The sequence below is a fragment of the Boleophthalmus pectinirostris genome, unplaced genomic scaffold (genome assembly GCF_026225935.1).
Source record: "Boleophthalmus pectinirostris isolate CB_2022bp ecotype Guang Dong unplaced genomic scaffold, ASM2622593v1 HiC_scaffold_18, whole genome shotgun sequence".
In the NCBI taxonomy this organism is placed as follows: Eukaryota; Metazoa; Chordata; class Actinopteri; order Gobiiformes; family Gobiidae; genus Boleophthalmus; species Boleophthalmus pectinirostris.
This window is the reverse complement of record NW_026571133.1, coordinates 15,305,963-15,332,213: the sequence shown is the minus strand read 5'-3', so window position 1 is coordinate 15,332,213 and position 26,251 is coordinate 15,305,963. Positions and strand designations below refer to the sequence as shown.

At 36.6% G+C, this 26,251-nt stretch overlaps 2 protein-coding genes across 2 annotated transcripts in view; one reads left to right on the top strand and one right to left on the bottom strand.

Moving 5' to 3' along the window:
* The first annotated feature begins 200 nt into the window (after positions 1-200).
* Positions 201-14,502, top strand: ccdc3a (coiled-coil domain containing 3a). Its single transcript, XM_020926654.2, has 3 exons — positions 201-1,602; positions 2,894-3,071; positions 13,461-14,502. The coding sequence occupies exons 1-3, from the start codon at positions 1,205-1,207 to the stop codon at positions 13,755-13,757; spliced, it is 873 nt and encodes a 290-aa protein (XP_020782313.1). The 5' UTR covers positions 201-1,204; the 3' UTR covers positions 13,758-14,502.
* A 4,342-nt stretch (positions 14,503-18,844) lies between these two features.
* camk1da (calcium/calmodulin-dependent protein kinase 1Da) overlaps positions 18,845-26,251 on the bottom strand; it is an 82,837-nt gene continuing 75,430 nt past the window's right edge. The window contains exon 11 of the mRNA XM_020926482.2: positions 18,845-25,653. Coding sequence (XP_020782141.1) covers positions 25,529-25,653 — 125 coding nt within the window. The 3' untranslated portion in view covers positions 18,845-25,528. The remainder of the gene's footprint in view (positions 25,654-26,251) is intronic.

The window sequence follows — 26,251 nt, the reverse complement described above, 5'->3', positions numbered from 1 at the left end:
AAAATCTAAGGATAATTATAGATATTAATATAATTCAATAAAAAATTATAGTTTATTTTTAAATGCATTTGTTTAAATATTTTATGCAATATAACTTTATAAATCAACAAACGCAAAGATTACGTTTATTTTCAAAGACCTTGTATCGGGCTTTGAAATTACGATGAAATTTATTGTGAAAGGTAACTAGGATTTGTCGGTGCAGTGTAGGTGGCTAGGTGAGTTTTATAAATATGCGCTTTCGTTTCCGTGATGTGACGCCATTCTCCCCGAGCAGGTGAACTGCGGGGGATATCTGCGCTAAAGATAGGTTTTCTTCCGCAAGTTTTAACTTTCCATGACAGCTGACCATGGGATTCCCCATTTTCAAAACTCTCCCCTAAATCCCCGTGTCATATCCCCATCCAAAATAATATAGAATAATAAACAATCTGGAATACTTTAGGTTATATTTCAAATTTCTACGATACTACGATAGTGTATTACAAAGGAACAGTAAAGTCATGCACGGCTCTGCGCATTTGGATTGTGTAAATACTGTACACTTTCCACTAGATGTCCCTGTTGTCCAGCAGTGGCCACAGTGCTTTACTTCTATTTGTCTTGGCATAGGCCTCTATAAATACTTTGCAAACAAGTATCGGCAAGTATTATGATAGGTTTTATTTTTAGGATTTTTTTTTTTAAGAAACAGCTTTACAATTTGATGGCTTGCGTATTCTCTTCTCACATCTGAGTTTACACAAGGCCCTTTTAAACTGTAAATAAATTGAGTGATTGTGTTTGCGCCTGTGCAGGGCCAAAGTAAATGTTGATACTCATCAGTGTGTGGGTCTGTTGGGGTCATAAACCAGCCCACGAGGACAGCTCAAGTGTCTGACCCTCCCTCTATCAGATAGAACACACCACCGCTCACTTTAAGCTGTCTCTCAGAGCACAGATGAAGACTTGGGGGGTGCAACAGCGGAGCTGAGAAGTGGATGCTTTGTCTTCATCCGATGACACAATTAGGATTTCTTATATTTGATATACATGTAATAGGTCAATTTACTAGTGTGTGCGTAAACCTGTTGGAGCCTTTTATGCGAGTTGTTGGAGGTGTGCGCATTCATTTACCAGGGAATTAAACGTTTATTTTGGATAAGAAACACCATATAAAGATAACATTTCAGTAGGACACAGCTATTCAAGAACAACTTTTACAATGCTACCAGTTGCGCCTTTGTTCCTGTTCCTTTTTGCGCACTTGGACACTTTTACGCACGCCTGTCAGTTGCCATCCGAGTGGCGCCCATTGAGCGAAGGTTGCCGGGCTGAACTGGCGGAGATAATCATTTATGCTCGTGTTTTGGCCATTCACCGTGAGACATTGAGCAGCGCGGGAGGACTGTACAACTCACTGCCGTTTGGTTTGGGTTATGGATACGAGAGCGCGGAGGAAGGACTGCTGTACTCTGCTGAAGTGGAACTCTTGTGTGACCAGGCGTGGGGCAGCATGCTGGAGGTCCCCACCGGGTCGAGACTCAACCTGACCGGGCTGGGCTACCTCTCCTGTCAGTCCCATACGGTGATGGAAAACTACTCTTACTTCTTTTTTCTGAGGTGAGATGCACAAAAAGACAAACTTTAAAACAAACTTTAACTTTGTAACTTTTACAGGAGGGTCTGCAACATCTTGCATATGTGTTATTGCCTTGTTTAAAATGTTCATCATGGCAATAAACTTTACTACCTCAGTGTAGACAAGCAAATGACACCATCATGTCAAGTTACAGGTCAGATCTGTGGAGAGGTGACCTCACTCATAAATAGAATGCATGCATGTTTGAGCAATAAAATAATAAATGCAATCTGTTTCAAATAAATACCATAGTGTGGAACATTCCAGGTAGAACAATGAAAGTGGAGTACCCCCAACCTGAAAAGTTTCATAGTGTACCTTTAGTTCTGTAAAGGCACAACTAGATGCTGAGAAAATTAACTTTATATCAGACCATGACTATAGTGGGTGAGTTTAGTTCAAAAACCAATGCATCATGCTGAAGCCTGCACTAAAATCAAGAATCAGGAACTGAACGGCTAATGCCTCATGTGTACCTCATGGGCCATCAGAGGAACCCATACCACAGTTTGAGAACAATTCATGTAAAGACTGTAAACAATTATGTAATTTAGAGCTTAGACAGACCCAAACTATTGTTTAAGGCACACTTTGGTTATCTACCATCTTGTCTCCTATAATTAAGAGGTAACTGATTAAAAGAAATACTTTGAACAACTTTGCTCACATAATACAACAGAATAAGGTTTTATCACTGCCAGAAGATACAAGCTGAAGGGTTACCATTTGGAAACTGTACTAAAATGTTTATTATTGTCATTTCCTTCAGACTTATGAGATATGTTTTACAAAGGGGGGAGACTAGCCATCAGTAAACTAAAGGTGTCTCTCGTCATGTTTGAAGGCATTTCCAGATGGTTCAGTTTGACTCCTAAACCTACTTCCTCCATGTAATCACTTGTCCCTATCTTGTCAAGACTAGCATACAGTCAATCAAAACATGCTTTAGCAAACTGACTGTTTATCTGTGGAAGATGCTTGGTAGAAACATGATTGTCGATTAATGAGAACTAAATTCACTTGTTGTATAAACGTATGCTTTTAATGTTTAAAATGAAGATGCTATTGTGTGTTAAGAATTGTGTACTTCATCACTGATAGAGGACCAGTGGATCTTAACAATGGCTGGAAAGACTTCTACAGAAAAAGCAACACTTTTACACTGAAAAAAAAAAAAAAAACTCAGACAATCATTTGGAGTCTTTTATATCTAAACTCCCTCACTTCCTTGCACTTATCTGTCTCATTAACTCCTGTTCATGTCTGGTGCAGGATGGACGAAAACTATAACCTCCTCCCACACGGGGTCAACTTCCAGGATGCTATCTTCATGGACACAGTGGAAAACAGACGCACTTTCTCCAGTCTCTTCCAATTCTCCAACTGTAGCTTGGCACAGCAGCCTTTGCACCAGTACAGCCCTGAATGGGAAGCACAGGAAGACAACAGAGTAAGATTACATTATTATATCTATTACATATGTTATAAGTAGATTAATTAACAACACAAAATTATTAATGATTTGTCAACCATCAGTTTAATGTTGCCTAACTCTAATTGTAACTAATTGTTTTACATTTACTATAAGCAGTAATCATGAACTATAATGAAAATGGATGAGATCAGACAGAAGACATTAAAAAAGAATCTTAATTTAATGTTCCTCTGGCCAAAGGTTTTCTCATTTGTAATTTAATAGTAGTTTTTAATGACTAAGGCCCATGAGGATAATTCATTATTGTACTGTATTACTGTGTACAAATGATTCTTATGGAAGCTGTCTTTGTTGTATAAGTTGCTTAAACATTCCTAAAGAAATACCATTTATTTTACTAACCAATATAGATGAACATTTAGCTTTACGTAGTAAGGCAGTGGCAATACCTTAAAATGATGAATGCATGAAAATTAAGTTTATCTTGGTATCTACAGAAGAAAACAACCAAAGCAGATGTTGCCATTGGCTGTAATTATAGCCCTAATCCTCCTTTGCAGTGGTCCAAGAACTTGAAAGTCTGGCAGTTCACAAACCTCACTCCTTTGTTACGTGTTGAGCGTTGAATTATTTTATTGTTACGTATTTTTTCTTATTTTGTACATGGAATTTTTTCTTTTTTGCTTTCTTTCTTATCCTCTCAAATATGCAGTGATTTGCATATTGTTTTACTCCACAATGCTGCCCATTCATCCATGCTTGGGACTGACAGAAAGAGTTGGCTACATTGGTTTAACTTGTGTCTAATTAACTCCTTGTGCTTCCATTAACTGAAAAAACAATTGCAAACAATGATTAATTTACAAAAAAACTATTGTCTCCAGTGAAGATTTTAGTATTCAAAGGATGTGAACCAAGTGGACCTTGTTACCATGGTTTAACAGCAGGGGGCGAGGTAGAGGAGAAGAGGAGAATTACTCAGTGACTTAAAGCAGTAGTAGTTCACAAGGGCCTTTATTGGTTTTGACAGGAGCACAATGACTTGAGTTGAGCTGTGGATACCTACTGCTGAGTCTGAAAAGTGAAGTTTAGTGAATGTCCAAATGCCAAAGTGAGAGGAGTCGAGGGTAATATGTTTTGGTGGGCTCCTGAAAGAATGTGGACAAGGAGTAGCCAAAGTGCAGCAAAGTTTAATTATATTTACTACCCTCCCTTAACTGAGTATTTTAAGTCGGCTCAACTTGATTTTACAAGCAACCAAGGCAGAGCATTTCAAGTGGAAGAGGTTTTTAAGGTTATGGATTTTAATCTGGTGTCAATAATACAGTCAGTTCCCCCCGTGTAATACAAATCACAGTTATAATGTTAGTATTGTTGTAAGGAGATAAAGCAAACTGCACACTATGACCTGGTTGTGGTGAGAGGCTGGACTGCTAAATATTTTATCACAATGCATGTTTTACAAGATATTTTGGTCAATAAAAATGCCTGTAATGGAATAAATGCAAGATAGATTATTTTAATGCCATATTTTGGAATGTTTCAGGCAAAGCAACAACATCTCTATGGACATGGATCCCATTTATTTATAATATTCAAAAAATACAGAGAGAGGAACACAAGTTTTATTCATCTGCACAAGAAATGACTTGCGCACACATTCGGTTGTAGAATTATTGGCAAAATAAGTATTTGAGTTTGCCAATATTTGGGAGTCTGGTTTGGAGCGGTACTCACATTTTATATCAAGCACTATAAAAACATTATTAGTTGATAAAAAAAATTTGTTCATCCATAAACAGGAGAGATAAGTGAGTTGATTGATGAGTTGTAGTGAAGGTTTACGGTTTAGCTATAAACAGAAGAGAGCCTGTGAACGTAAACAGAGGCAATTTAGACAAATGTGTTTTTCCATTGCTGATCAAAAGGAACAGATCTCAAATGTGGAATTTATTAGCTGTTTCCAGTGTGTCCAGTATATAGTGTATGTGATTAGATCTGTATGGTAAAGCTACCTGTGTCAATTCACTCTTTACATGAAGTCAGAATGTGCTTTAATTTATAGTTCATTTGTAAAGTTTCTGTGCAAAACAATAGTCTCACAGCTGAAAAGATGCTTTATAGCTACAGCTGTATTCAATCTACAGTGTCTGGACTGGTACATTCAACAATAAAACATTAATATTACAGATAAAAGACCTTGTGCCTAAACACATCTTTCATTAAAATATATGGAGCTTATTGAACAGGGATTCATTAACAACCATTGTGGTGTTCATTCTGCTTATGTTAGCTAGCCCTGTCACAATAACAAACTGGTGGAACTGGGATATATTGCTGAAGTAAATATAGATGATAAATGATAACACTGAAATGTAATTTATACCACTGACACAAAAGCCCAAGAGCAGATTTAAATCACAAAAACAATTCTAAATTTACAAAAGTGTTAAAAAATCATGAGCTCTGATAAACAAATAACAGAATGAAACACTTGCATCTGTAGTGTGTCGCAGAAGGTAATTCGACCTTTTAAGGCTCAAATCATAATCATCATATAAAAAAATAAATAACCATAAATTTCCCCTTAGTGCAAAGAAAATACGATAAAAATTGACCCCAAAAAATATTTGGGCCATCTTTCATGCATCGAATGATAAATCAATATAGTATTTATCATGACAGGCCTATGTTAGCTCATAAGTGTTTGCCCATGTTTATTGCTTATATTTATTTTCTTGTGGCTTCCTCCCTTATTCATCAGGGTTACATGAATACTGTTACTGTCATAACTTGCCAGGAGGTAGAGTAGGCACTGTGGTTACACTGTCTTGCCCAGTAACACAGCACAAGCTTTGAACCACTGACGCTCTGGTTAGTGGGTAAAGCTTTGCTGCCTGTGGCCACATTCACCCTAAAAGTCACACAAATTTACAGAGAAACTAAATGGTGGCTTGTATTTAGATTTCTTACATTTTCGACCAAAGAGCAAACAGCTGCAGCATGTTTGGCCGTTATGTGTTTGCAGTCTATCTCTGATCTGTCTCCCTTTTTAAGATTTACACCGTGTTTCTGGTTACATCTTTGTAGAAGGACAGGATACCAGCCATCCATGGGGGTCAAAGTTCAGATAGCACAGATCACTATCTCACACCAACGGCTATTTTATAAGTGTGTCTGTCTCCTGTTTGATCTCCCAGAGGAGCAAAAAATCCCAGCTGTCTTTGGTCCATAGATTATGTTAGCCTGGGTGATTCAACATATTTAGTGACACCTCGCTGATAGACTAGAGGAGGTTGGTCTTCACACAAGACACAACAACGAGTCCTTGTAAAATCAGGCCTTTTAATGTTTGGGAACAGACAAGCAAGCTTCAATAACTTTCCCATTGTAAGTTATCAGATTGAGCCAGGGGCAATAAAGTCTGGGCTGGTCTAAAACCAATTTGATACACTTTTATTAACTACGTATTGTTTTGTTGAGGATTAAATTGTGCATAGTAGACCTGTCTTGACCTCAAAGTTTTATTGCCATCAATTTCTTGTAACATTTTAAAATCCTGTTAATATCTAGCTGGCCATGCTTCTGTCCACAACTCAACATAAAAAAAAATAAATAATAATAATAATAATAATCTAATATGGTAGAAAGAAGACTAAAGATTTTGACTCATCATTTTTGGAAATACTGTAGACATTTTTTATTGATTGAAAACCTTAACAAATAGGTATATTTTTTCAGTCTTTAGTCCCCATGGTGGTGAAAAGCTGCATTTGACCTTGGCTGCCATAGAACCACCCTCACCACACATGTATTATTAGATATGGTATGGCATATTGATCAGTATGTTTTGTGGTCTGGTTATCAGGCATATGTTACTGTTTTATTTATTAACTTAACTTGAGGTGCAGTTGAGAGGAATTTTAAAGCTGTTCTAATTGTTCTGTGTTTTGAAGTTGTTGACTGTAAACTCTGGACCATTTATCCTCTGTCTTCATGTCTCAGATCTTTCAGTAAGCCGCTGTTGGCAGGTGTCTGGTATGCACTGGATTCACCAAGGCCCATTTAAATTCACTTTATTATTGTTATTTTCACTCAACGTTTTGAGTAAAAATAACAAAAAGCTACCAATTTTCCAGCTGTTGCCTTTAATATTGCTGTGCATCAAATCAGTCAATTCTGTCTTTTGGTGTCCTTTGTTGTTTATTTATTGTTTGTTATTAGTTTATGTTTACAACTTAATTTACTACCCAAAGATTACTGGCTCGAGCATCGCCCTGGCTTGAAAGTCCCAACTCGAGCGTTCCCATTCTCTCAGCAGGAATGACCCCTCCTCCCTCCGGGTGCCCCCTTCTCTTGGGCAGCACACTGGTAAGTGCTGAGCCCAGTAGAGGGAGGATGTTCTCGCCGGCCTTTAGTATGAATGCTGATTTAGAAAATCAGCATTCTATATCATAATAAAATACAGAAAAATCCCGCACACCGTCCTACAGCTGTTTGCCTGACGAAGGCCTAGTGCCGAAACGTTGCACGGTTTGTCCTAATAAATTTCACAGTTTGCAGGTAGGATGGTGTGCGGGATTTTTCTGTATATTCTGGGGCTGCTCCCTCTCCTCCAACGCACCCGTCTCTAGTGGTTGATGTGCGAGGCTCTCATTCTCTCATATCATAATAAAATGAAATGTGAATGTAGCCAGACCAAATGTCAGGCCTTGTTGATGTCATTTTACCAGTCTTCCCGAAGTGGCACACATTTTTTTCAGTATGTAATATCAATATAATCCTCATTTGCTCACAGAAGTTTACTCTGAAATCGTATTTTATTTTATTTTTTCTTGTTCCCCATGTCTTATAGCTTCTGTAACTGTTGATTATTTCCTTACCTGCTTACCATGAACATAATTTGTAAGAACTTAAAAACACAAGAATCTTAAAAAGCTACAGAATTTGTTCAAAAATCATTTAGAATTACTTTTAGGTAGGTCTTAACTATGTCTTTCTTTAATGGAAGATAAAATCTTGAAATAGTTGTGGTAAATTTATTGAAAGCACAGGAGTGTCTGAGGAAGTGTGCCTCACTGGTGATCTATTCCAGAGGAGTAATTTGACACACTGTATTTACTCTTATGTTATTAGGTTCTTTTTTCACACAAACAGTTTGTTTTTCATGCCTGTCAGTTTCGACTGCTCACTAGCGGTAACCTGTATAAATCAGCTGACCAGACACGTCACAGCAAAATCACGAGACCACTCTGAGGAAGACTGCTAGTAGTCCAAACTGTATGGTAGGTATGAAAAACAAACTCTTGGTCTGAAAAAAGAACCTAATAACATAAAATATCAGAAGACCAAATGAACTTCATTGGGCTGTATTTACTCTATTTGTGTTCTCTATCTCTCTCTCTCTCTCTCTCTCTCCCACTCTCTCTCTCTCTCTCTCTCTATCTCTCTCCCACTCTCTCTCTCTCTCTCTCTCTCTCTCTCTCTCTCTCTCTCTCTCTCTCTCTCTCTCTCTCTCTCTCTCTCTCTCTCTCTCTCTCTCTCTCTCCCACTCTCTATCTCTCTCTCTGTCTCTCTCATATCAAACTTGAACATGGCTCAGTTCACATTTGCAATAGACCCATTTACATAGTACTCATATAGATATTGTTATATTATTATAAAGTCTATAAAACATGGAAAGTAAATGGCCTTGCCTTTTTATGGGGGAGATTTCAACATTTTATTTATTTGAAAAAAATTTTACATACTTTATCTAAATCATGTCTCTTGAGAGTTAAAACATGCTTCGCATCATTTACGGGGCCCATATTATGGTCTTTTCAATTATAATATTGTGTCCTCATCAAAAACATCCAAAGTTCTGTTTTGTTTCATTCACACACAAGTCCTGCAAAGTGATTTCTTCTCTCATAATGAAAACTCTCACTTCCACCTTGTGATGTCATATTGTAATACAGGAAGTGCTCCACTGTGTATTTATACTCCATACACCTTCACTAGAATCATTTGGATAATTCCAGCCCTGGAACTGCCCATTTCTACAGAACAAAAGATAAAGGGTAGCTGTCAAATGTGACATCATAAGGTGGAACAGAGCATTTTGAGCTTTGGAGATGACTAATAATGAAGTGTTACTCAAACGTGTGACAACTCTGGGTATGTTTTTGATGAGGTAACAGCATTTTAAAAATGGCTTAAAACTCAGAAGATTCAATTTTGTGTAATAGACATATAAAATAACCAAATGCATGGCCATATTTGTCCACAAAAAGCACGGAAAAGGCTACTGGGTAATGTTGTATTCACTTGCTTTGGTCAGCTCGTTTGTACTAGAACAATATGTGTTTGTCCGAAGGCAGAGAGTCAGAGATGTGGAGATAGGCCAAATAAATGAAAACAGTGGCAGGAAGGAACAGCAGAGTGCACCAATATGTGAAGTGGTGTTTCTCATTGTCCCATGTGTTTCAAGTCATTCCCGCTCACAGACTGTTTGGCCTTGAGCTCAGGATTTTACCATAAAGTGAACTGCTGGTGTGGTCTTTTGAGTAATAACATTTGAAGGGGAAGAGGTTTTTAATGTTTTGTTTGTTTAATCTGGGGTCAACGCAGTCAGCTGCACAGTGCATTATAAATCACAATTATAATTTTAGTTGCAGCTATGGTTTTCTGTATTGTTCTAAGGAGAGAAAACAAACTGCACACTGTGGCCTGGTTGTGGATAGTGCTAAATATTTTATCACCATGATGCCACCATTGTATTCCTTACCAAATCAGTTTGGAAAATAGAAAACCTAATTCTTGGTTCATACAGTCCCATTTTCCACTGACATGAATAATATTTTATCTAAATCAGGGTTTTGCCAAATCAAACTTTAGTGTTAGTATAATTATACATCACAATAACAATTATTTATAATCAATAAAGACAAAGAAAACATGGAGAGACAAGCCTACTCACGATAATAATGCATGTTTTTCTGTGTATTTTGGGCATTTTAACTGCCTGTAATGTAATAAATGCAAGATAGATAAATTTAATCATCTCCATCACAAGGGGGTGAGTGGACCCTCTACCAGGAAAGTGACATAATGTCACTTCCTTACTCAAAGGTGAACTAACAGCCAGATTTTAAAAAACAAACAAACAAACAAAGAAATACACAAACAAAAAAGACATTTTACATTTACTGAATTAAAATTATCAAATTTTCCGTTATTATACTGTGACCTGAATAATCATGATCAACAACTCCCATAATTCAATCATCTTGTCATTCCTAGTCTAAATCTGAATTGCGAAAGACTTTTAAAAGGAAAACAAAGCTTTTACATTTATAAACATTGTTGAAATTATTGGGACTGTGTTTGATATTTGAAATAAAACCTAGATTACCCCAATTAAGCACCTTATATCTCAAAACCGGTCCAGTTGATGTTGAAGTCTGTATTCAGTGTGTGGATTTGTGAATGAAAAGGATGGACTGTTCTTTGGCCCACACTCAGGGCGGCTCTGAATGCTGCTCTGAATGTGTTTGATGAGAGCGGTCTTTGAACGCTGCTTAATTGAAGGTTTTGGCAGTGAAAAGGAGGAAGTGTCTCTGTCCCTTTAAATTCCTGTCTGGTTCCCACAAGAGTCAAACCTCCACCACAACGATTAGAATAGGATATTTAGATGCAGGTAAAGCAGCACCAAAACTCTTAGAAATTAATATTTTTACTGTGGGTTAGACGTGCATATGTGATTCTTCTGGTTGAGGGTTAGATACCTGCCTCTTGTCTATTTGCATAGAATGATCCACATTATGGCATTAAGCATATCTATCTTCATGGAGACAAGTGGGGTACACAAGGCTAAGTTACAGGTTAGATCTGTGGAGAGGTTAAATTCCACACTGTGTGACAAAGCAATAACATCTAACATCTAACATCTAACATTAATTTCATTACTGTTGTATTGTATTTAATTACTGTACAATTAACAATTAAAAACTAAATATTTTACCTTTTGATTGGTAAGAAGCTGTCAAAATGGCACCTGTAAAGAGGAAACTGAAACAATTAATAGACTGCCCAATGGATTTTTAATAGGACATTTAAAGCAACCAAGAACATGTTTGTTTTCACTCCCTTTGTGTCTATTGAGACAGATCTATGACACAGAGGTGAAAGGTCAAAGAGTGAAGGGCGAGCAGAGACCTGACCTGGACTTACACAGGTGTTTGACCCTGAGAGCAAAGCAAAAACAAAACAGATGACTAACAAACAAAGCATGACATTAGTGCTGCTGTCCACTCCGATACTGACCTAGACTGTAACCATCCAAAGTGTGTAAACATGTGTAATGTGTAAACAAGAGAAGAAAAAACATCTAAGGGGCCATTTTATCTCATGTAAACAATATTACTGTTGTTTTGCGCAAGTAAAAACCCATATAGATTTTTAGATCTTTTAGTTTTAGAAGTTAGCAGAAATTTCAGTAGATGTCTTTGTGTAATGAATAACATCATAAGACATTGAAAAACAGTGCAAACCAATTACTCCACATAATCAAGACTGCACAAGGGTATAGACTTACATCATCTTTTAGTGTTTTAGTGTAGTGTCCTCATAGTGTTTTGTGGGACTGGTCCTCTGTGGCTCCTGTGTTTATCCAGAGCAGAGTTACAGCAGGTTCAGAGGATGTTTTGACAGGTGGAGCTGCTCTGTCCAAGTGACGCGTTCAACTGTGAGACTCTCTTCAATACAACTGAGATGAGAGAGAGACCGCTGTGATCTGAGACAGGGCTGTGGGTGCAAATTGTAAGGTTTAAACAAACATAAGATCAGGTTTTTTTGAGGTGCATGATGTAACTTTTCTGCTACTTGTTTCCATGGAGATGTTATTTCTTTGCCTGGGACATCCCACAGTATAAATTAAATGATTCAATTACAGGTACTTCATTGTTCAAAAATAGAAATCATGCACTGAGTGGGGATGACCTGTAACTTAGTTGTTCCTGACTGTGCTATTGTCTCCATGGAAATAAGTACGTATGTTTAATGCCAAATGTGGGGCATTCTAGGTCAAATAATATCATCTCCATAGAGACAGGTAGTGAATCCTGCAGATTTTTTGACATATATCACTTTTCATTTATCACAGTGAATGACTGCCACAGTCCTATAATATATTTGCATGAAACAAGCAATGATCTACAAGTGAGCTTTTGTTGTTTATTTGTATTGAAGTTTGGGGCTACAATGGCTTGTCTGTCATTTATGTACCAGTCTTCTCAGAGCTATAAATTATTTTTATTTTCCACCTAAATATCTTTGAAAGCTTATTGTTATCATGATACATTTGTATGCATAGGCACGTCTGGCCCCCATAATGTGTGTGACCCTAGTTAACCCTTTGTGTGCTGTCTGCTGAGGATAACATTAAAGCTACCACCCCGGATCATAGAAGAGGTCAAAGCAGTCACAAATCACGCCAGTCTGAGTTAAAACCTGCATGGGAGGTCTGCGCGGGCATAAATGTACAGGACTATAGGCACGGGACCTGCAGGTTGGTGAGGGGGGAGAGCGAGAGGTACAAAGACTTCAAAAGCACACTCTTTTAGTGAATGGGCCGCTGGGAACAGCTCAGGAACCCAGCTCCCACACAGACACAGAGCAATCCAACAGGACACTTCAGTCATGTACGATGTAGGTCTGTTAGCAAAACCTGAGCAGTGTCGGAAGAAATGGACAAAGTTTAAGTTGATCACTAGAAACTTTAGGTAGGCTTCTTATTGAATGACCAATTACAATCAAATGGAAATCTCTTTTCTAATGGTCATATCATTTTGGGACATGACATATTATTGTTCTGTTATTATGTTAAAATTTCTATTATAATGTCCATTGCAGAATTGGGAATATATAGAGATAAAATATTTAGTTTTGATTTGTTGATTGCTATGGTGACAGAGTTAAATTTGTATTACTCTGTCTGAACCCCATGGCTAGAGAAACCCTGCTCACATTGCAGTTTAAATTCCTACAAACATGTTCATAAATGCATGGGGGTAAATGCATGGGAGTTTTAAACCATGAATCTTGAACAAACAAAGTGCAAATTCAACTGCAATAAAAGTAACTCTCAGACAATTTAATATGTTTTTAGGTTTAGAGATTTTGTTGGTCATGACAGAACTTCTCAGTGTGTCTAGAGAGAGGAAAATAGGCTTAGAACTTAACCTAGAATAACCTCAGATTTGACTTTTATTACTCTAATATTTTATTGAAATTTTCCTTACTGTCTGCACTTTGTTTTGCTGTGTATTGAAAGCTGTCAGTTTCTTTATTGAAATGAAGTAATACTGAAACTTATGTAACTGATATCGTCTTTAACACTGTTTTTTTTTCTTCTTCTTCCAGTTAATGTGCTCTTCTGTCCAAGCTGCTCTGTTCGAAGAGGAGGAAAAGAGCAGAAAACTCCAGGAACGTCTGTCTGCAGCTGAGAGGAGAAACCGCCAACTCAAAGAGCGCCTGAAGAAAGTGAAAAGATCTTTAAAAAACACTCGTAAAGCTGCGCAGAAGGCTGATGAGGAGATGAGGGTGCTACAGGAGAAGCTGTCTGCTGCAGAGAGGAGAGCTGGACATCATCTCAATGTAATAGACCAGCCCCGATCCCCCACGTACAAAAGCAGAGGGGACAGACGGCAGAAACTATGAAGGGACTCAAACAGGAGGAGGGGGCTGCTGGGCGGTCTCAATGAGAATACAGGACTTTGTAAAGAGTTTGGAGTTTGTATTTTAGCATCCTTCTTATTGTAACCATTGACAACATTCATTCTGTTCTTTCAGCTTGGCTTGTCTCGTGTGACAAGCTTTGAAGCACAATTTTATTCTGTGAAATTTGTTTCTTAAATAATGTGTGATTCAGTAATGGCAAGGCAGGGAAACTGCTATTTGTAAAGGGACAGTATCAAAACAACTCTTTATTGTGGACTATAGGCCTGTCACATAAATAATTAAATAGCAATAAATAACTTGCCATTTCATGCATGTTAATTCTACAACTTTTAAGCAAGGCATTCTGTACACACTTTTCTAACTCATCATAATCTAAAATAATGCAGGAGTTGCAATAACTTAATAGGCTAAAGTAATTTTTTGGTGAAGGGTATGCTACCTGCCTGTTTCTTATCACAATGGAGACAAGCAAATGGCACCACCAGACCAGATTTGTGGAGAGGTGAGCCTTTTCACTGTTAAAAATATAATAAATGAAAGACATGTTTAATGCCATAAATGTGGAACTGTCCAGGTAATGAAATTACATCTTCATGAAGACAAGCAGAGAAACATACCACACCAGAAAAGTTACTTATTGCACCTTTAACAGAAGAAAAATCACTAATATTGAATTATTTTCCTTTTTTGTGACTGATTCAATAAAAAATGCTGTTCAGGTTAATTAGTTGTTTTGGTATCTCTTGGTTACAGCTGACTGGTCTCGCTCCTCTCTCCTCTGAAGTCCTGTAAGTTTAAAGTGGACTCACACAGGGCTCACGTTTCACACGCTCCGCTGTGAAAAACACCAACACAAACAAGTGATAAACCCAAGTGAAAACACAGAGCTGCTACCATTTGACACAATGGAGAGAGGGAGGGTGAAAGAGAGTGAAAGAAGGGGTGAGGGGGAGAGAAAGGGATAAGAGAGAGGAAGGGAGAATTAGAGGAATAGAGGTGTGAAAGGGAGAATGACTGTGAGTTGGAGAAAGAGTGTGTGAGAGAGGGAAAGATGGTGAGAGAATGAGAGAGATATACAGAGAGAAAGAGTGAGAGAAAAAGAACGAGGGAAAGGAGGAAAGAGAGGGGATTAACAAAAAATTTACTTTCATTCCATACTAAACTTTCCCTGAAAAAGTGCCTTGTTGAACATTCAAGTGAATCACTTCTCTTGTGTTGTGTGAGTTGCTAATGAAAGAAACACAAGTCTACAAATGTTTATATCACATCATCTCTAAGGCAAATTCAACACATGGATTAAACTTGATCAACAACAGTGGATGTTTTTGTCAGATATCGTGCCTTTACTTTGTACTTCGTAATTGCCATGAAGCCTTCAAAAAGGTAGATCCTTTGCTATTGTATGTTTAATGTTTAACCTGTAATCAAGAGTTGTAATTATCAGCAATGTATTAAAGTCATTTTTTGTGCAAAATTACCCACTATAATGATTTATGTTTTCTGGCCTGTTTATCAGTGCAGCATGTTATCAAGGGAGAAGGTATGCATTGTAATACAAGCAGGGTTCATAAAGTGTAAGAAATTTTGGCTACTTATAAGATGTAGATTTTTAATTACATTTTTTTTAGATTTTTATTTTATATATTTTAGACATTGACTTACAATGTCACTGTCTAAAAGTCACTCACAAATGCCCTGAAAGAAGTGAAATAATCTATTACATTACCAACATTCCTTTTTGCTTACATATTCTTCAGTTTAATGCTCTACCTGTGATTGCTAATATTTGGTCTGTCAGTTGATAGGAATGTGATGAAGTGGGCAGGCCTGATCCGAGAAGCACGACTTCAGTTCAGATTTCTCCATAATTCACTTTGACAAAGGATCAGTGCCCAGAGAGGCTGACCACGAGACCACTGTTAGATTATCAAAGATGTCAAAGCAGAATGAGGCGAGAGTAGAGACACGACCAAAACATATGCAGCACCTAGTTCGAATAGTCACTTATGTCAGTGCATTTATGGAAAGGATAGCATGTTTACATTGAGAACTTTAATGATTTTGATGATGATAAACATTTGTAAAATTATTCCTGTCTTAACAAAGTGTATTCCACAGTAGTTAGTGCATACCATTACTTTAAAATAACATTACTCAAGTAGAAGTACAATGTGGTCCAAGAAATTACTCAAGTAATTTAAAGAGTATAACTGCCAGGAGGAACCAAGATATGATTTCTACTTTAAAGTTAATTTGAAGGACTAAATGTTATATAATGCACAAAATCTGCTATTTTCAAAGGACAGATCACAGAAATTAGAAAAACTAAATCATATCTGAAAGGATGCTGCAAGAAAACCAAATGCTCAAATCATTTGATTTTGTCAACATAAAGCTTTTTGTTTGTGACTTACTCACTGATGGAAGAGTAACCACACTTTTACTTACTTATGTTATGTTCTTATGTTAAAAGTGCAGTGTGCTATGAAAGTGCAGTGTTTTAAAGTGTTCTAGTGAAGGGTGAAGGTGCTAAGTGTGGTTCTGGGTAACAAACCAGCCTGTTTGTTACAGTAAGAGTACTGTTAGTTTCATAAAAATATTTCTCAAGTATCGGTAAAATGCTTGAAAAGTACTCTGAAAAGTGCCAATTCTTTAAGAAGTTACTCAAGCACACCCCCTCAAATTGTGGCACACTACATGCATGATGAAAAATGCTGTGGATGCCATTGTGTAAAAAAAATATATATATATGTATATATATATATATATATATATATATATATATATATATATATATATATATATATATATATATATATATATATAGTAAAGCCCTGCCACCTCATCTGGTTTAGAAGTTTGCTAAGAACGCTACAAAACTTTTTTCAGTACAGTTCAATTTGCATTTTTTTTTCATGGCATACCTGAACATTCCTCATGTCCAAAGTAGGCCTATTCCATAAAACAACAGTTAAAAATCAAAAGGATAAAAAAATAAAGTAAAAAAAGTGGAGTGAAATCCAACAGTTTTCCTCCATAGCCGCCTGACATGGCTATTATTCTTTTATATTTTTTTTATGACTTTAAACGTTGCCATGAGAGATTGGGCACAACTGTTGCAATCTCAGTGCACCTGTATTCATAAGAAGGAATGCAGCAGATGTCTAAATGAATGCACAATAAACTCCAAGTCCAAAGCCCCAAGTCATGCTCTGCTCCAGGTTTATACACGTCCAAGTGCATGGTCCAAGAATCATATCAACATACTTTACCCAACCCTGACACTAATAAAAGAAAAAAGTGACAATTTATGCCCCCCTCTCGTGGCCATATTCAGTAGTGTATTGCATTTTTTCAATACTAACCCAATGACATCATATATTTAAAAGCAGTGGAGATTAGGAATGTAACGATATCCAAATCTCATGGTACGATATTATCATAATATGCATCATTTATTGCGATATTTTGAAGAAGCTAATATAATTGTAGATGGGACACTTTTTTGCTTTCAAAATACCTTGACAAGATTTTAGTGTGAATTATTTCATTCATAATCCCAAAAATTCTGGTAAAAAACATATTTTTTCATGTTGTTTGCACTGAAATTAATCATGGGATATGTAGTGATGTTCGTAAGTTGTTGCTACTATAAAACCATACATTTAAGCAAAGAAAAATATAATTCGATATATTGTGACAGCCCACAATATTGTTGTGAGACTTTTGACGACACAGTATCACAATATTTTGGTTATTGTTACATCCCTAGTGGAGACAGATCCTAATTTCAACCATACTACTTGCCTAACCAACATTTGCCAGTAACGTAAAGGTGCACTGTGTAACTTTTCTGGTAGAGGGCTGCTTCTCTTCATGTATATGGTATGTCATTGCACTTATTTATCTCCAAGGAGACAGCAGGTGATGCCATAGGGCAGGGGTGTCAAACTCATTTTGGTCCGGGGGCCGTATCCAACCTACTTTGATCCCAAAGGGGCCGGATCAGAAAACTCATGGCATATATATCCCAAAAATAGCAATAAGTTCAAATATTTGTGCAACGAAACGCAAATCTATTACAGAAATCTTTTTTAATTGATTAACTCTTTCTTTTACAAAACATTATAATATTATGAACAACCTGCAATTTCAACACAATGTTTGAACATGAACTTGTATGCAAATAGGAATACGTAAATTTTTCTTGGAAACTCCTGCACGTGGCGTCCACTTATCTCATTTTTGACATTTTGCTGATGAGGGTGTCACGGTCAACAGTCAAAACAATCGTCCTTTAAGAGCCTTTGGAAAGAGGCAAGTCTTCATTTGTGCTGCTCTGGTGGGAGGGGCCATGCACAGAGGTGCTGGAGATGCTGCTATGTCACTGTTATGTTACTGTTATGTTACTGCTACGTTAATTACCAATATTGTAATACAAAATATAATTAAAATATTTTAGTAGAAAATCAGCCAAGGGCCAGATTAAAGGTCTTGGAGCGCCCCCGGGCCGTATGTTTGACACCCCTGCCATAGGGCCAATTTATGCCAGATCTGTGGAGAGGCAAGCCCACTCACAGTAAGAATGCAAGTTTTTATAGGTCAGTAAAACCCATGTTATTGAGTGAATGCAAAACAGACATGTTGAATGCCATGCCAGAACATTCTAGACAAAATAATAGAAAATAGTTTAAATTGTTTTACACAGTGCATCTTTAACTTTAAACTTACACTTTTCTGAATGGTGGACTACCACAGTAAACCCATTATAAGCCCTTATCTAGTGTGTTTTTTATTGTGTTGTGTTGTTTTATTGTGTTATTGTGAAAAATAAATAATAATAATGTTGATGATGATAATAATAATAATAGATATGTTATTGCTTTGCCTTATGGTCCACAGTATATTTAACTTGTCGATTACATTTATTCAATTATGCCTTTTTATTCCTCAAAAATAAGTACATGCATTTGTTTAACCAAGTTTAAGAATGCTCTGTGTAACTTCACATGCAAAAAGTTCCCCTCTATTTCCACACCTGCCCACAAATTAGAGACAAATGCATGTTGTGATCAATCATCTTTTATTCCAGAGAGAAAAACAAATGAACAGCTTCGGTCTGGGCTCTGATGGACGCTCTGATATGTGCAGTGATTGTCAAAGGCATCTATACATTTGAAAGCCCCATAAGAACAAAAGTCATCATCACAGCACAAGAGTATACAGAGAAGACAGCGCTCTCCTGTTACAGGACAGTTAGAATGGACCACATGAGACAGTGAATAGAGCACAGGGCAGGGAGGGGTCAACATGCAGAGGGGGAGGGACATAGACAGATTTAAGCCATTTGGCCTGGGACATTAGACAAGATCAGGGAGGAAGAGCAGGTCAGACTAAATGCCAAGAGGAAGTTAAGTAATAATAAGATGTATATCTACCAACAAAACAAGACAAAATAATTATTTGAATTCACTAGGTAAATGTTTTGGCCTGTAATAAAATGTCTTTTTCATTTCTATCACCTGCTTGTCTCTGGATGTTATTGCTTTGCCTTAATGTTTCAAAGTATGGCATTAAAGTTGTCTATCTCTATGGAGACAAGTGACGCTAACAGGCCAAGTTCCAGGTCATATCTGTCAAAAGGCAAGGTCACACACAAAATAATGCACGTTTTTCAAGGCATTTCAGCAATAAAAAACGTTTGTAATTGAATAAATGTATGATCGATTTAATGCCGTACTGTGGAACCTCCCAGGCACATCAATAACAGCTTCATGGAAACAAGCAGATGAGTTCCCATTAGAAAAGAACTGAATTTGCTAATGAGTGGTAAATCAATTTAATAATTATATACTGAAACTTGAAACTGCTCTAGCCTTGTTCGGACCTATGGCTTCCTCCGTGTCCTTTACATAACACAGATATTAACATCACAAAGGGCTTACACACAGGGCAATGCAACACTTGTGAAGCTTTGACATGCTCTATCTCAGTGCACTTCTGTTTTAGTATTTAAGTGGTGCTCATGGTCCAATTACAGTGAGTTTTCTGTCACAGCTTTGGATAATGGCAAAAAACTTAAGCCTGAGTTTGATGTGGGAGCTGGACCGAGCTGATGCCTGGCTAAACATTTACTTACTATGTTAAAAGACGCAAAAGAAAAACAAAAGACCAAGACCATGTATTGAGAGAATTACTAATAAATACTAAAAATAACTCATAATGTCATGTAAACTTTATACAGAAGGTATTTGTTTAAACCTTTATTATACCCTGGCAAGTTAGTAAGAAAATGCTTTACATTAACAACATTGTATAAAGCTAGAATCAAAGGGGTAGCCTCCTGACATTTGCAGGACCAATGAATGAATGTTTGTAGTAAAAGGCTCTGCTAAATGTTAAAATGAGAGAATTAGGATGGCAAGATTCAAAGTCAAGAACATTTGTTACAAAATTATGACAAAACTGGCTACTCTGAAGAGTGTTCAGAAGAAATTCCTTAGATTTCTTTGAGTAACTTGTAATTATTATTTCTTTCTGCAAGGACAAATAAATAAAATAATAAATAAAACAAATAATTATTATTATTTGATTGGCTGATTGATAAATGTTAAATTACAGTGTTGATTTCCAGTTAATAATATGTCAGTGAAAGTAAAAATGACTGGTCTTGGTCTGGGTTAATACATTATAGCATTGCACTGCACAAAAGGCTTGGGAAAAACTGCTGGCTGAATTGACTTGAGGGAACGAAGATTTCAGTTTTGTTTTTACATACACATGAAGTACAAGTATACAATCAGCTCCTCTCACCTCAATCAGTCAAACATGCCTTAATCAAGACATTCAAAAATATATGAAAAAGGATTATTTATATACACATCGTATTTACAGTTTCAAAACGTCAATCAAATGAATTCACCACATTAGTAAACAGAAACAAAGCGTCTGCCTCACAGTAAACGTCCAATGGCTCAAAGATTTAGTGACACCAGTTACAACAAAATTGCAATCACTTTTACCTAATATCACAAGAATGAGTCTAAAATTAATTATGAATGGGTCATTCCAGTCTTGGTGTGAAAGAGCTAAATACAGAGGAGCTCAAATGCATAAATGCATAGAAATAAGTGGTAAATGAAATATTTATGGTTGAGATACATAAAGCCCTTACATGGTTCCAAATAATTTAGACTCACTAATTGAAGTTAGAGTCGCAACAGATGTACTTTTTCTTAATGTGGCTCTTCTAGATAACATTGGGTCTAAATATTCAATAATATGAGAAACAGACAGGTACAAAGGCTTTCATATAGCATTACTTTTTACCATACTCAGTATATGAAACTAGACCATGCACATGTTCACACTGTTCAAAGGGTTGTTACATATTGTTAATTAAAGGCAGTTTTTTTTTTTTTTTTTTTTTAACTCTGATAGGAAATAAGGTCCAAATATAATAAATTCATCAGTAGGTTTATTCAATGCTATGTGGAGATGTGTTTTAAATGCCTTTCTACCCAAATACCCCAGACAGTCTATACCATTGCTCCTGTCTGCTTCTCAAACAATTTTCTAAAATAATTCAAAGCCATATTGTAGTTAAGTCTGAAACTCTTTACGGGCTAAGAACCACATGAAATGCAAACTCTAATCTCAAACAATATTACAAACATTTCCATTTCCTATTTTTAAGTACTAGATGAAACCAAAACACGGACATCCTAAACGTAATGTGAGATTTCAAATGAATAAATATTGGCCAGAAGTGCTTAACTTTTTGCAGCAGGCATTTAAAGACACCAGAAGTTAAATCTAGGGAATTTCAGTGCACAAAATATTCACTTGATGTTAGACAAAAACAGCACATTCAGCAGCAACTTCAAAATATGTCCACACCAATCCACTTTTGTTTAGTTTAAAAATAATGTAATTTATTTTATTAATATGCAAAGTACACAAACAAATAATAAGATTAAATTTGTCTTAAGTTCTAAAATTAATTGGTCATAATTAACAAATCAGAATGGTTATCTGACCTGTAATAGATTTGGTTTACCATAGATTTTTTTGCATTTCCCAATTCATGAACAAACACAAAAGGTGAGGAGCATATACTGTGTTAACAAATGTATATCAGTGTGGACATAAGCTTAAAAACAGACAATAAAGACAGTATTTCCAGCATTTTTAGATCAATAAAGACATACATAGTGGCTACTCATCATGAGAACTGTTCAAATTCATTCTTCAATTTTTGCACAAAATGAAATACATGGGAGTGACTTTCCAGCCCTTAGTACGATTCACTATTTCTCTAAGAGCATTTTTTTCTAATTTACAAAACATGCCAAAAGACTTGTATTTAGTCTTTGGCCAGACTTCACAATAAAGGGATCCGCAGATTTGCATCAATACAGACATAACAATCTGATATGTAAATGAGCACCAAGGCCTTCACCAACCAAACTGAAATAAAGCTTAAATATTCACCTAGAATCATAATTTTAAACTCACGATGTTGTAGTTTTAAAGTAACATACTGACTGTGCACATGACAGCAGAATGGCTTTTAAAATTTTCAAGAAAGTTGATTATTAACCTTATCTATTGTCTTGAGTCAAAAGCTTGAAAAACGCTGAAACAAACTAAGTAAAAAATAAACAAAGGAACCCACTTAATGCATATTTGGGCTGGATTGGATGGTACAGGTTGATCTTAATCTGGTCTTTTTTTCTGTCATTGTGATACCTCTGACCAGGACTGATTGTTCCTGACTGCTCCAGTGGGATTATTAAAGGGTAGATCAAATGCAGAAATGATTTCAAAGGTCTACATGGAGCAAAAAGTATACTCTTATACTTATTTTGGTGCTTATCGGTGAAATACAGAAATAATAGTATAGCTTGTGCATCCAAAACCATAGTTGAGATGAAAAATGCTTTGAAAGGTGCTTTGAATATCAGGGAAAAATCAACCAGTTTCTTTGCAGTTTTAGCCCTGGACAGAAGACTGTGAAGCCTGTACATTTGGCAATACCGACAACAAAAGATTACAACAATACAATGTACCTGTAACAGAAAGCCAGTATTAGCCAGCACACAGTGGGGCTGTAGTTTCCCTGAGCACTTCTGAACGGCGCGCAGCGGAGTAAGTGCGAAAAGAGAGAAATCATGGCTTACATTTGACTCCAGTAATCTATAACTACAAATCTACAATGTTTTTGTGTCTGGAGCCAAGTGGGATTGCATTGCACTGCTATGGGAAGTCAACATTCTCAGTAGTAGGCAGTTAAAGTAAATATGCATACTTGTTCCCCGTTATGTCCTTAAAGATGCACTATGCAACTTTTCTGGTGGAGGAAATGCAGTCTCCATGGAGATGTAATTATTTTGCTAGATTCACAGTATGGCATTAATCTTCTCTCCATGGTAACAAGCAGGTGATGTCAACAGGTTGAATTACAGGTTAGATGTGTAGAGAGATGGCAACACTCACAGTAAAAATGCCTGTTGTAAATATATAATGTATTTTTGAGCAATAAAAACACCTGTAATTAAATAAATGCAATATAGATATAGAAGTTTAATGCCATACTTTACAACACAGAGCATAAGCATCTTCATGGAGAAAAGCAAGTGGTGAGTCTCCCATCTAGAAAAGTTACATAGGTTTTAACTTTGCATGTAATATAGTAATAGTTTAAAATATTTTACGCAATCATAGAGTTTCATTTATAAGCTGTACAATACACTTTTGACATCCACTAAATCATTTTTACAATCTTAAACGAGTATCTGATAAGTGTATACAGGTTGTCTGAGCCTCTGTGCAAATTAGATAAAACAAAAATTCTGTATTCACATGGAGTCCAGCAACAGTCCAGGAAGGCCCACACAGACAGAGTTATGGGGATGTGACATTCAAGAAGCATTGCCAGAAATCATTATTGTAAAAAGCAGGTATCTTCAGCTACTAGTTCGAAGTAATGTACGTTTTGAAAATGACAAATCTGGTCTGGATGAGGAACTTAAAGTAGAGATGTTATCTCTCACATAAAAACACCAAGATTTGAGTTTGCGTGAGCGGATTAGGTCTCCTCTATATTCACCTGTATGATCTGGCATTCAGAAAATACTTTACATGTATTAATTTATTTAACAATGTGTTTTAGAAAAGTATCTTGAGAGGAAAAGTAAAAGTGTAATTATACTGTTTTGTGCAGTCAAATATTTTATAAAGGTTAAAAACTGTCAAAAATTCCTTGATGATATATTTTCCAGTCCAATTAGGACAATGCTGAAACCTACTATTATATATTATTACATTCTCACCCTGAATGCAGCTGAACTCCATGTAAATACAACATTTCCAACATAGCAACACATCAACAGTCATGTGGTACTTTTAAAGCACTTTTTAAAGCACAAACAGACAAAATAAGCCAATACTCATAAATAAGAAAAACAGGTGTTATGTGTAACCCATAAAATGGCACATCTACACTAAAAATGCTGAGAGGAAGATTTGTATAGATTAAATGGGAGACCAAATGGATCAAAAATTTTAAAGAAGCTACAAAATTTGCACTGAGAAGGCAGTTTCAATGTACCAATAGATCAAACACATAACACCTTCAAGCTGACATTAAAAATGAACCCAGTTAAAAACAGTCTTAAGTATTTTAATAAAAATAAAGAGTTGCAGGAAGGACTGAAGATTGAAGAGGGAAGTTGACGTTGAATAATATCGAAGCATTAGCCCAGTCTCGAGCCGGCAGTTAGTCCTTCACCTCAGGGCGGCTCATAGTCATTTATCATAAAGACAGAGGCAGGTCCCAGGGCCTCCACAGGGTGACAGCGACTCTGCAACTGAAGGGGGCGCTGCGGCGGAGGAGAGCTGGGTGTAACTCAAGTGGTACAGTGCAGTTTGGTTTGAATGGTTTCTGAAAGCAATTGTACTCAGGTTGTTAGTTAGAGCATCAAATAATTATGGATATTCTGAAATAATATATTCCTTACCCATTGTCTACTAAAGGTTGTTGCAAAACCTGTCCATGAATCAGGTAACTGTGTACAAAACGCAACGTAAAGAAGCAAACTGGGTATGAATAATCTCACATTTTAAATTTAGAAACAAAAATCTGATCTAAGGGTGGAAACAATGGTTTATAATCTGGTACCAGAATTAAAAGTTCATTCAAAGTATGTGTAAAAGTACTAGCAAAGTTCTAATACTCTCACTGGAAATACAAATATTTTAGTTATGTGTACCACCCACAATAAACTACATATATTGGGTCAGTCATAATAAGGGTTGATTACTTTTGTGATTTTCAGTGTACATAAACAATATTTTTTGTTGACCATTAAGAAAAAGTAGCATTTAGTGCCAACTTTAGTTTACTAGTATATTCCATCATGTTTCCTAAAAAGTACTCTATAGCAATATACAAATTAATTTGCATCACTTCTACACCACACTACCTGTGAACAATGTAAACCATGTAAACAATCACACCAAACTGGACTGCACCTTTTCTGACACTCTTCACTCCTTACAGCTGAGTGTCTGTTTTTAGGGAAAAGTCCAGTCCTCTGCCCATTGAGGAGCAGGGCAGGGAACAAGTTGGAGGCTCAGAATCCAGAGAAGCCATTTTCCATGATCTCCTCTTTTCCTCAGTTCATGTGTGGATGTGTGCAGGTCTACAGCGCAGTGGCCTCCCAGCTGGTTCCCCGCGGGACTTGGCGTCACTTGGTTTCCTGGAGGACGGGGGCAGGGACTGAGGAGGGGAGGGGGCGGCTCAGCTCTGTCCCTGCAGAGGAGGAGGCCGCTGTGGAGGCCAGACTGCAGGGTGTGGCTGGGGCAGGAACACCTGAGGAAAAGAAGAATTTTTTTGCTTTAAAGAAAAACTATTGGACTTGTGTCATTTATATAGTGGTAATCTATGACACCTAATTGAAAATTGCAACATTAATCTAAAACTTAATAAAAGAAACAAGTCAGCTGACTTTTGCGTTAGAAAAATGCAGTGCACAGTTGGAACTAACGTCGCTGCAAACATCATCATCATAACAAAGAGTTGGCATCTTTGACAAATAGCTGCAGATCACGCTAGTGGTAAGGAAGAGGAGACTGAACGGAAATATGGCATCATGAAAATAAGCAATTAAAGATTATGCCAACATCCATGAATCACTCCAAATATTTAATTTAATGTCACAAGGTTTAACGAATACAGTTCATTCTCTATAGCTTTTCTTTTGAAATTATGACACCTAATTCTATAATGTTGTGAATGCTCTCTAATTTATCTGGCTGGAGTAAACAATCACATGTGAGTAAAAATTCTTTGAGACAATTTCAGACACATTCAGCGCCATAAAATAAAGACTCAAGTCTGTCCAATTTAGTATAAGCAACAAACTATTCATCGCACTTTCAACTTAAGATGAACTCTCTGCAAGTTGGGA

Coding starts and splice junctions, on each gene's coding strand:
- ccdc3a (XM_020926654.2), top strand. CDS start 1,205: ATGCTACCAGTTGCGCCTTTGTTCCTGTTCCTTTTTGCGCACTTGGAC. Junction 1,603..2,893: donor TCTTACTTCTTTTTTCTGAG/GTGAGATGCACA, acceptor TGTCTGGTGCAG/GATGGACGAAAACTATAACC. Junction 3,072..13,460: donor AAGCACAGGAAGACAACAGA/GTAAGATTACAT, acceptor TTCTTCTTCCAG/TTAATGTGCTCTTCTGTCCA.